Genomic DNA, 11,586 nt, shown 5'->3' on the forward strand with positions numbered 1-11,586 from the left:
ACTTATTTGGTTTACTCATTTTAACTACTAATTATTCTAAACATAAATAACTAATATTGGCATTATATTCATTCATTTTCTGTTATACCATAATTTCATGTACAGCTGCTTTGAAACAACGCCTGTTGTGAAAAGCGCTATACAAATAAATTTGACTTGATTTGATTACATTTATTTCTGGAATATTGATGCGCAACTGATCATTTGACCGTTTTGACACGGACTTTTATTTTGAAAATTAAAGCGTGGACTGCGGGTTTTTTTGCCATAAGGTTGCGCATTTCACATTGGATGTGTATGACAATATGGCGGAAGGAGAGGAGCCGTAAGTGAAATTTTATCCAAAACTGAACATAAATCCCTCGTAACAGTGCTTGTAGTTCAATCAACAGGACGCAAGAACTTTTACTTGCGGGTAGCAGAGCATGAATGAACCTTCTTTTATTCTCTCTTTTTAGGGAGAAGAAAAGAAGGAGAATAGAGGAGCTGAATGAGAAGTTAGTGAAATGAAAGATGAGAATTTAGATGTGGAAGCCAGCAGGTTTGGGAGGTGTTATAACAGGAATTTAAAGCTCACTTTATCTAAAGACATTGTCCAGACATTTTTACGTGCAGCTCACAAAAATACCCCATACAATCTAATCTAGCTAAACGCTAGAGGGTGAAAGCTTGCGAAACCTCCAAACACTGCTGACTACACAAATGCCATAATAACCATGTTCTTTTATAACATTTAATACGAGACACCTTATTTGAATACATTATGATTCCCACCTGAAGTCACAACCACCCCAGCCACAACCTAATGAACCATTGCTTATATCGTCTTTATTAGGTCATTGTATATTATTTGAATGTGTTTGCTAACAATCTGAATGATGACATTTTTTTTTTTTTTCATTCTACAGTATGGTTGTGGAAGGAGGGAGTGGGGATTGCAGTGACTGGCAAGGAAGATGGGACCATGTCAAAAAGTTCTTGGAAAGAGCTGGACCATTCACTCATCCAGATTTTGAACCCAGTACTGAGGTAGGTCAAATAATTCTTATAAGAATATTTCGGGTTCAATTCAAGTTCAGCTCATTTGAACGAATTTTTTTTCTTTAAAAAAGAAAAAGAAATCGAGGTTACAGCGTGGCACTTACAATGGAAGTGAATGGAGCCAATTTTTCGAGGGTTTAAAGGCTGAAATGTGAACCTTATAATTTTATAAAAGCACACATTAATTTTTCTGTCAAAACGTATGTATTATTTGAGCTGTGAAGTTGTTTAAATCGTCGTTTTTGCTGGATTACAGGGTTTATGGTGTTACGTCGGCATGGCAACAAAGTTGTAACATTTTATATAGTTATGCAGAAAATGTTAGTAGGTGGTTTTATCGAGTCAAGTAATTTTTATTTGTATAGCGCTTTTCACAACACATATCAAAGCAGCTTTAGAGAAAATCATGCATTAACATAAAATAAAACTGTAATATCTATAAAGTCTTAGAGTGATTATTGTGTAGTTTGATTAAATATGATTGTAAATTGTGTATGAAAAATAAATAATTAAATCATAATTGTATTTAGAACCCCTTGTGAGCAAGCTGAAGGCGACTGTGGCAAGGAACACAAAACTCCATAAGATGTTCTTTAATGGAGAAAAATAACCTTGGGAGAAACCAGGCTCACTGTGGGGGCCAGTTCCCATCTAGCTAACCAGCATGAATATAATGCCAATATTAGTTATTTATATGCAGTTCAGGTCATGGTTTAAGATTAGTTAACTAAGTAAGTGTTAAGGTCCAGCGTTTAAAAAAAAAAAAAAAAAAAGTAGATTTTTTTTAACTTTAAGATTAATGACTAATATCTTTGAAGTCCTTCCTGGATTAACTGCAGAAGTTCACATAGATGCATTGTCCTTTGTTAGTTGGCTGATTGTTGGCAATTAAATGATAGTCTATGTATTCAGTTTCAAGAGTGTATTCCATCAATAGACAAAGGTGATGCAGGCAGCGATCAGTGAGGTGCATCACAGTTCAACCGGCAGGTCATTTCGGTAAGGTTCGGTGGGGTGCATCCTAAGTCCAAGGTTCAGGCAGTGGCATATGAAGTATCCGATGTCATATCACTCAGAGACACATAGCAGTGGAGTCCGACACCAACCAGGAACAGAGCTGGATCTTACCGGCTCCGGTAACCTCGGGATATGAATCCTGAGGTTGAGACATGGAAACAAATAGAATAATATTAGCGTAGATGTCATTAAATTTTATGCAGAGTTATAGATCATGATTTCTGGTTCTGGCAGACCTATCTAAAGCCAATGTAACGATGATAAAATGGGGTTAATATGATCATATTCCTTGGTTCTCGTCAGCACTCTGGCTGCTGCATTTTGAACCAATTGAAGTTTATTTATTGAACTTGCAGGACATCCTCCCAGTAATGCATTACAATAATCTAGTCTTGAGGTCATGAACACATGAATTAGTTTTTCGGCATCAGCAACAGAGAGCATGTGTCATAACTTAGCAATATTTCTGGTTTTTAGCACACTAAAACCATGTTAATACGTATATTGTTTACATCTTGTGGCTATACTTTTGAAACAGTGAGTATTTTAATTTTTATGTATCGGCCACATTCACTTCCATTGTAAGTGCCTCACTGTAACCCAGATTTTTGCTTTTCTTTTAAAGAAAAGGAGGGACAAGTTGACATTAATTCACAAATGCTGTCGATTGAGCTTAACTAAAAATATTCCTTTAATGCACTAAATGGGTCCCATTTTAGTTTCATGATTCTAATGCAAGATCAGTCAGTTTGGAAACTTGAATGTTGCTTATTTCTTTCCTCTGGGCATCTGCTTGCAGTCTCTCCAGTTTTTATTGGACACATGCAAAATTCTGGTTATTGGAGCTGGTGGACTTGGATGTGAACTGCTGAAAGATCTGGTATAGTACTTGTTGCTCTGTAATTTCCAAATGGGTTTCTTTTTTTGTTCCTGCCATTACTGCACACCTCCTTGTAGTTGCACAGAGGTTGATTGCTAGCTTATACTGTATGTACATGTATACAGGCTGGTTGACCTCAGTAATTTTTCTATCTAATCAAAAAGATTTGTTTTTCTGTGGTGCAATTTTTTTTCACTAAGGCCTTGTCAGGTTTTCGACACATTGATGTGGTGGACATGGACATTATTGATGTTTCCAATCTCAACAGACAGTTCCTCTTCAGGTTAGTCTTAGTCAGCTGCTAGTTGCCATTTTCATACCTATTCTATCATGAGTTGAGAGAGAGAGAGAGAGAGAGAGAGAGAGGCTTTTTTTTTGTGTGTGTGTGTGTGTCTTGTTTGTTCTTGTTTTTTTACTAATATAAACTGCTTGCTGACGTATCTGCAGACCTAAAGATGTGGGGCGATCAAAAGCAGAGGTTGCAGCAGACTTCATAAGAAGCAGAATAACAGGATGCAATGTTGTTCCGTATCTTTCTACACAAAGTGTACCAAACTTTGCCTAGTCTGTCAAATCATAATGTATTCCTCTAATTTTGGGATGAGTCTCCATTTGTGGGGGATGTTGAAATGTTGCTATATTTCTCTGTATGAAATGTTGTCTAGTAATATGTATGTCAAAATATGTTTGTTTCCCTTAATAACCAATACAGACATTTTAAGAAAATCCAGGACTTGGATGAGACATTTTACAGGCGTAAAAAGAACCTATTTTACTTCCTTATGAAATCTAAGATAAATAGTCTGATCTTATTCTAACACATTATAAAACATGTAGCAATCTTGTTTTATAATGTCACAAATAATCATTTGTGTTTGACAGTTTATTTATTTATAAAGCTTACATGTAATTCTAATGTTGTGTTGCTGCATAGAATTTCATATAGTAGTGTGTGGCCTGGATTCTATTGTTGCAAGAAGATGGATGAACGGTATGCTGGTATGTGTTTAGTGTCCTGTATAAATCAACTAACTGTGTATGCAAATATGTTTATATAGAGTCCTTTGTATGTTCTTTAAATAGTGTTTCTATGCTTCTTATGTTAGAGTTTATGTGTCTGGTTTTCTATTTGTCAGCTGTCACTGCTGATATATGAAGATGGTGTCCTGGACCCCAGCTCTATTATTCCTCTTATAGATGGAGGCACAGAGGGCTTTAAGGGCAATGCTCGAGTCATTCTTCCAGGCATGACCGCTTGCATTGACTGCACCCTGGAGCTCTACCCCCCACAGGTGTGATGTTCATACTAGGCTTATGTTTTTAAAAGCAAAGCCTGAAATGTGATATTCAATTTATCTTAAAGTTAATGTGTGTAATTTCTGCGGCACTATTATATGGAATTGCAAAAATAATGATGTATTCAAACAGATTTATTGAACCAATTTGTCATTGGTCTGACAAACAGAGAGTCCCACCCTAAACTCACACCATTAGTTGAGTGAGTAGCAGCATGCCGTTGCAGTGTCGGGCTAGTCAAGTTACTTAAGCAGAGCAATGTTTTGATAGTGCCACAGTGATTATACTTTTCAGGGGAATTAATCTATGAATGATTTTCTTTTAATAGTCTCTGCATAATAAGCTGCAATAAGCTGCAATAGGAGAAAGTAATTTAGCTTAGGCAATTTAATGCGTTAATTCAGTTTGCTAAATTATATAAACAATAATGCATTAAAAAAATTCAATTAAAGGGTTAGTTCACCCAAAAATGAAAATTCTCTCATCATTTATTCACCCTCATGATATCCCAGGTGTGTATGACTGTCTTTCTTCAGCAGAACACATTTGAAGAAAAATTTAAAAATATATCAGCTCAGTAGGTCCTTAAAATGCAAGTGGATGGCGATCAGACCTTTTGAAGTTCCAAAAATCACAGACAGTCAGCATTAACCTCAGCCCATAAGACTCCAGCGGTTAAATTAATGTCTTCTAAAGCGACACTATTGTTTTTTGGTGCGAAAAATATCAATATTTAAGTACTTTTTAACTATAAATCATCGCTTACGTTCAGCAGCAGTATACACATTCATGAGAGCACTGAATTCATGGGGTCTCTTGTGTGACGTATTCGCGTTGGCATGTAACGGATGTAATCTCACATTCTCTCGGTTGAGACATCCAGGATAAGCACACAAACGACCATTGGGTGTAGACAAACAGATACAAATACATATCCCAACCAAGCCTCTGTACAGCATTCCTCCTACTCAGTTGTGATCAGCACTGCTCTTCCAGGTGTGTCTCACGTGCGTCAGTTCTCGCGTGTCTCGCATGCCAATGCGATTACGTCACACACGTATACTCCTGCTAACCGGAAGTGACAGATTATAGTTAAAAAGTACTAAAATATTAAAATATCTTTTTTGCACCAAAAGTGATTTGTCGCTTTAGAAGACACAAATTTAACCGCTGGAGTCGGATCGATGACGTTAATTCTGATTGTCTGTTCTTTTTGGAGCTTCAAAAGTCTGATCACCATCCACTTGCATTTTAAGGACCTACTGAGCTGAGATATTTTTCTATTTTTCTTCAGATGTGTTCTGCTGAAGAAAAAAAGTCATACACACCTGGGATGGCATAAGGGTGAGTAAATGATGAGAGAATTTTTGAGTGAACTAACCCTTTAATCAAGTCTCCTGGAACGCCATAAGGAAAATTCCTACCATCTGAGCAATTCAAGCTTGAAGTACCACCTGTTTTCAGCAGGGGGCAGTAAGCAAAACTCCAGCTGTATAGGCAACGTGCAGCTGTACAGACAACAAACCACTCTCATGCTTGACCGCACAACATAAAAACAGGTTCTTGTGCTCAAAAACAGCTGGACGGAGCGCAATCTCGTATGCAGGGATCTTGAGATGTGTTTTTCTAAGTTTTAAAACAACCTTTAACTTGACACAGCAACCTAAAAAGCCGTTAATGATGCAACACAACCAAAGTGAAATGCACTTTTTGCATTGTCTTATCAATGCTTTACTCATCTGCCACAATAATGTAATGCATTTTAATTATCTGAATATATTATATTTATAATATATTTTATATTCATAAGTATTTAGATATAGCTATTTATAGTGATTAAACAATAATAATATATTGAATAAATGTTTTTTGATAGCCTTTCTCAGCAAATATTTTTATATGCTATTAATCCGTTAAATTAATCAGCACATTATGTAATTAATTTGATTAAAAAATGTAATCCATTGACAGCCCTAATATTTGCATTAACAAAAATACACACTTCACCTTTGCATTATTAGGTTTGTCACAAAAACTAGGTTCGACTGAGTCCTGTTGTTAAGTTTCATAGTTTTGGTCTTTGTGTCCTCAGATAAACTTCCCAATGTGTACTATCGCATCTATGCCACGATTACCTGAACATTGTGTTGAATATGTCCGCATGCTGCTTTGGCCCAAAGACAAGCCTTTTGGAGGTACATGAATGCGCATTACCTACATAGGACTGAATCTACAACATTCGTCAAAAGTAGATTGTTTTATTTTTTTAAATGTTGTCCTCAGATGATGTGGCCCTAGATGGGGATGACCCTAAGCACATTCATTGGGTGTACCAGAAATCTTTGGAGAGAGCAGCAGAGTTCAACATCAAAGGGGTGACTTACAGACTCACCCAGGGTGAGTGAGAGAGACCTGGTTACTTGGTCAGTGGCACACAATGATCGCCAAATTGGGCAGCTGGTTAGGAAAGGGTGTTTTTACCCAAGTGGTTATCATTAAAAGAGCTGTAAGTGATGTTAGCTGTTTTGAAACTTCCACCAGACTTAATCCCTGTCACACTAGACTTTGCGCTCCATTCAAATGCATCTGAACGCGGGACATGAAAGTCCAAGTTTGGTTAACTCTCACCTGCAAATCTGTATGACGAGAACACATGTGACCAATAGAAGAACGAAACTTCACAGACTGAGCTCTTGTTCAAAGCTGATAGTCTTCTGATTGGCTAAACAAAAAATCTGACCAAGGCCAGCATTCATTTTTTTTTTTTGTTGTTTCTTAAAAAAATCACTTACTGCACCTTTTAAAGGGATAGTTCACCCAAAATTGAAAATTCTCTCATAATTTACTCTCATGCCATCCCAGATGTGTATGACTTTCTTCTTCAGAACACAAATAAAGATTTTTAGAATAATATTTAAGCTCTGTAGGTCCATAAAATCCAGAAAGCACAGAGAGCCATCATAAACATAATCCGTTCGACTCTAGTGGATAAAAGAGTGTCTTCTGAAGCAAAATGCTAGGTGTGTGTAAGAAATGGATCAATATTTAAATCTTTTTTTTACTAAAAATTCAGGAGGGTCGAGGTCAAGCGCATTGGCAAGTTCACGCGAGAACTGACGTGTGAAATATGGAAAAAAATCCCGAAGCGCAGTGTTGTTTACAACAGAGGAGCATAGTGAATCTTACATAGATGCTTCATTCGACTGATCTGAATACGTCAACTGCCATTTTGGAACGGTCAACAAGGAGAGCTGTTTGAATGCAAGTGAGTGAGTGGAAGACATGCTTCAGACCGGGCTCCTTGCTCAGACCACTGCATAAACTCCTTTTGTGTCGAAAAAGTACCACGGTCCAAAGAAACAGCTGCTTATAAAGGATCTACGTATGAATATCTATGCAGAGGAGGCTTTCACGCTTGTGTCACACGAGAGGCAGTCTGAAGTCCTCCTTCAATGTACAAACCTCAAGCTGGCCGGAAGCGAACATTTTTAGTAAAAAAAAAAAAGTTAAATCCAATTCTTACACGTTGAAGCGTTTCACTTCAGAAGACATAAATTAGACCACTGGAATCATATGGATTATTTTTATGATGGCTGTATGTCCTTTTTGGAGCTTCAAAACTTTGGCACCCATTCACTTGCATGTTATGGACCTACAGAGCTGAAATATTCTTCTAAAAATCTTCATTTGTGTTCTGAAGAAAGAAAGTCATACAATTTTCATTTTTGAATGAAATATTACTTTTAAGTGTTTTATTCTTAAAAATGTAAATTTTGTGTACTGTAATTAACTGATATTATTCAGAAGCTTCCATTGTTGGGTGTTAATGTATTACCTCACCTGTGTTTCAGGAGTTGTAAAGAGAATAATTCCTGCTGTAGCTTCTACAAATGCTGTTATTGCTGGTATGCTGACAAACCAAATATTCTTTGATCTTGGCATGCTTGAATGGTTTTCAACATTTTCAACAAGTTGAGGTATAAGTGAAACTACAGTTCAATTGAGCCACTTCTTTCTTTCTTGCACATTTCAGCTGCTTGTGCCACAGAGGTTTTCAAAATTGCCTCAAGGTAAGTTATTACAACATTTTTCACTGGGAACATAGAATATAGCGTTCAATCACATGCCTTATTTGTTCTTTAATTTTGCTGTACAGTGCCTACGTCCCTTTGAACAACTACCTGGTGTTCAATGATGTGGATGGACTGTATACGTACACCTTTGAGGCTGAGAGAAAGGTCAGTGATTTTTAACCCAACTATCACTGTTGTACACTTTACATTAGCTAGCTACTTAACTATGTGGGAGACTGTGTTCCTACGGTTATTGAACAGGAAGGCACTTTTGATGAAAAGCGTCTAGCATGTAATGAGCATAGAATGAGTAACCAAGTAGATAACTTAAAATTAAAAACATTTTTAGATTATTATTTTATATGTTGACAGCAGGACTTTGCAAAATGTCTGAAAATCAACATGGCTTAAATGTTCTGCATGTTGCATGTGTAGGAGAACTGTTCTGCCTGCAGTCAGGTGCCACAGGACCTGCCGTTCCCTCCCTCAGCTAAACTTCAAGACGTTCTGGACTACTTGACTGAGAGTGCTTCTCTGTGAGTCACAATCTTTCTTGTTCACTTGTACATTTTTTATGGTTCCTGAACATAATGCTTAACAAAAGTTATATGCACGTAAACCTCTTAATATTCACATTATGTCTAGTCTTTTTGTAGCAATATGTTGAAAAACTGCATTACAGTATGCAAAAACTGTAGACTGGTTATTGTTATGTTGTGCTCATTGTAGCTGCGCATTTCTCTGAAGTTGTGTCATTTTGTCCTGTTTGTAATAACTGAATTAATCTTCTTTTTCTAGTCAAATGAAATCACCTTCCATCACTTCAACTGTGGATGGAAAAAACAAAACTCTTTACCTACAGGTTAAAAGAGTTTTATAACATTTGTGTATCCGATTGATCATAAATGAGTTTGATTTGGTTCTGTTTGTCTTTACACTCATAGATTAGTTTGTACTGAAAAAACAAAGTCAAACACTTGTATCTGTTTTTGTTTACTTTCAGACTGTAGCGTCTATTGAAGAGAGAACACGTCTAAATCTGAGCAAAACACTGAAAGGTGGTTGAAAGTCTTTTGTGATATAATGTAGCATATTTCAAAATATCAATATTGTATAATGTATGAATTGTTCACTACATGCCAAATTCTGTGTTTACAGAGCTTGGACTAGTGGATGGCCAAGAGCTGGCAGTGGCTGATGTCACCACTCCTCAGACCGTTCTCTTCAAGCTCATCTTTATCTCATAGAACAAATGCTTCATTCTCATGGACAGTTTTAAGCAGTTATTGGAGTAGTCATCAAAATGTAGCAGCCTTGGAAATGTAGTCTGTAAATGCCATCTTGCAGTGCATCATCACATGTACATGCTCATCTGAAATAGTTGTGGTTGTCCATCAATGAAAGACACTTAGAGGGGGCTGCATTTTAATTGTTTTACACTGCTTTGGTCTTCACACAGGAGGCATTTTTTTGGGGTTTGATATCCTTTTATATGTAAACTGTTTGTGTATTTATTTTGTTATTGTTCTGTATTAATACTATTTGACTGTCTTGTTTAATGTCTTGTAGAAAAAGAATCATTCGTGTTTAAATTAAAAAGGGGATACCTTATTTTAAACGAGTATTAGCGTCATTGTACAGTAATTTGCCCAAGAATTTAAAATGCCACCTCAGTTACTTGGTTTCTGAGTATTTTTAGTCAGTGAGATACCTTTAATTGTAATTGTTAATCTAATTTAGTCATTAACCTGTATGCAATGGTTCATGGACAGTATTACAGGTTTGAGTCTGGATTATGACGAGTTGGTGCTGCGTGTAAAGGAAACCATTGTCACAGTGTTGGGGAAGTTGCTCAGAAACCCACTATAGATTGATAACTGTATATTTTTTGTTGGGGGATAATATAGTATAAAGTTAAGAGGTTAGGTTGTACTACAGTATTCAGTGTACTGTACTGTTATATGCCACTGCCATCATGTTTCACCTCAATTAAAAGGTTTTACTTTTAAAGAAACGAATTGTAGTTTTGAAGCGAATGTATAAAATCATGTATGGCAAGCCGTTTTATTTTTTATAATTCGCAGGATATGAATTGTTGATATCAATAATTCAGTTTTCACTAGTTAGAATTCTAATTCTTGATATCAAGAATGTAATTTTCACTAGTGGAAATGCCAATTGTTTATATCAGTAATTACACTTCCACTAGTAAAAATGTGAATTCTTGATATTAAAAAATGACGTCATCACTTGCAGAAATCACATTCTTGATATCAAAAATGGGATTTCAACTAGTAAATATCGTAATTTTTGATATCTATAATTGAATTTTCACTAGTAAAGTTTCACACTGATTTGTCATTCACTCTTATTCAAAACGCAATTATTGATATCAGAAATTAGTTTCTTACTAGTTGAAAGTCCAATTTCACATACCAACAATTCTTTTCTTACTAGTGACAATTTTAATTTCTGATATCTGTAATGTAATTGTTACTAGTAAGAAAGTCTTGTTAGATATCATTAATTACACTCCAAATTATTGATATCTGAAATCCACTTCCAGATATCAGAAATCCCAATTGTAACATGTTGAAATGCATTTATAGATATCAAGAATTAACATTTTTAACTAGTGAAAATGTATTTCTTGATATCAGGAATTTATATTTTTACTAGTAACAATGTAATTGTTGATATCAAAAATGATATTTTTACTAGTAAGAAGTACATTCTTGATTTCAAGAATTATCATTTTAACTAGTGAAAATGTAATTGTTGATATCTGTAATTACCTTTGCATGGTTTTGGTGCCCTTTTAACTTTTAATCACATTGATATCAACAATTAAATTTTCATTAGTTAAAATGCTAATTCTTGATATCAGGAATGTATATTCTACTAGTGGAAATGCCAATTGTTGATATCAATAATTAAATTTCCACTAGTAAAAACGTAAATTCTTGATATAAAAAATGATGTCATCACTCGCGGAAATATATTCTTGATATCAAAAATGGAATTTCAACTAGTAAAATCTATAATTCTTGATATCTGTAACTGAATTCTTACATGTTTTCTTAAACAAGACAGCCGCGATGACGTACGCATCCTTCCAAACGAGACACAGAACTGCCCTGTTATTTAAGACTTTAACTCATGGATTAGATTAATCATGGATGTCTGTCAATAGTGAACACAGGGTTGGGAAGGTTACTTTTGAAATGTATTCCACTACAGATTACAGAATACATGCTGTAAAATGTAATTTGTAATGTA

At 35.6% G+C, this 11,586-nt stretch overlaps 1 protein-coding gene across 3 annotated transcripts; it reads left to right on the forward strand.

The window, feature by feature from the left end:
- The first annotated feature begins 284 nt into the window (after window positions 1-284).
- Window positions 285-10,386, forward strand: LOC127428228 (NEDD8-activating enzyme E1 catalytic subunit-like). Of its 3 annotated transcripts, XM_051676429.1 has the most exons (18): window positions 293-325; window positions 459-497; window positions 909-1,029; window positions 2,858-2,938; window positions 3,139-3,221; window positions 3,386-3,466; window positions 3,651-3,694; window positions 3,873-3,937; window positions 4,075-4,230; window positions 6,327-6,429; window positions 6,518-6,631; window positions 8,086-8,139; window positions 8,268-8,304; window positions 8,391-8,472; window positions 8,743-8,843; window positions 9,106-9,169; window positions 9,311-9,365; window positions 9,466-10,386. In XM_051676429.1, the coding sequence occupies exons 1-18, from the start codon at window positions 306-308 to the stop codon at window positions 9,552-9,554; spliced, it is 1,389 nt and encodes a 462-aa protein (XP_051532389.1). In that variant the 5' UTR covers window positions 293-305; the 3' UTR covers window positions 9,555-10,386. The 3 variants fall into 3 exon arrangements, with proteins under 3 accessions (XP_051532390.1, XP_051532389.1, XP_051532388.1); XM_051676430.1 differs by lacking the exon at window positions 459-497 and having other exon boundaries at window positions 285-325; XM_051676428.1 differs by lacking the exon at window positions 293-325 and having other exon boundaries at window positions 430-497.
- Window positions 10,387-11,586: the final 1,200 nt, after the last annotated feature.

The sequence above is a fragment of the Myxocyprinus asiaticus genome, chromosome 37 (assembly GCF_019703515.2).
Source record: "Myxocyprinus asiaticus isolate MX2 ecotype Aquarium Trade chromosome 37, UBuf_Myxa_2, whole genome shotgun sequence".
NCBI lineage: Eukaryota > Metazoa > Chordata > Actinopteri > Cypriniformes > Catostomidae > Myxocyprinus > Myxocyprinus asiaticus.

Excerpts from the sequence above, each read along its gene's own strand:
- LOC127428228 (XM_051676428.1), top strand. The coding sequence starts at position 430 with ATGAACCTTCTTTTATTCTCTCTTTTTAGGGAGAAGAAAAGAAGGAGA. Across the intron at positions 8,473-8,742 it reads CCTTTGAGGCTGAGAGAAAG|GAGAACTGTTCTGCCTGCAG; the intron begins GTCAGTGATTTT and ends TTGCATGTGTAG. Across the intron at positions 9,170-9,310 it reads ACAAAACTCTTTACCTACAG|ACTGTAGCGTCTATTGAAGA; the intron begins GTTAAAAGAGTT and ends GTTTACTTTCAG.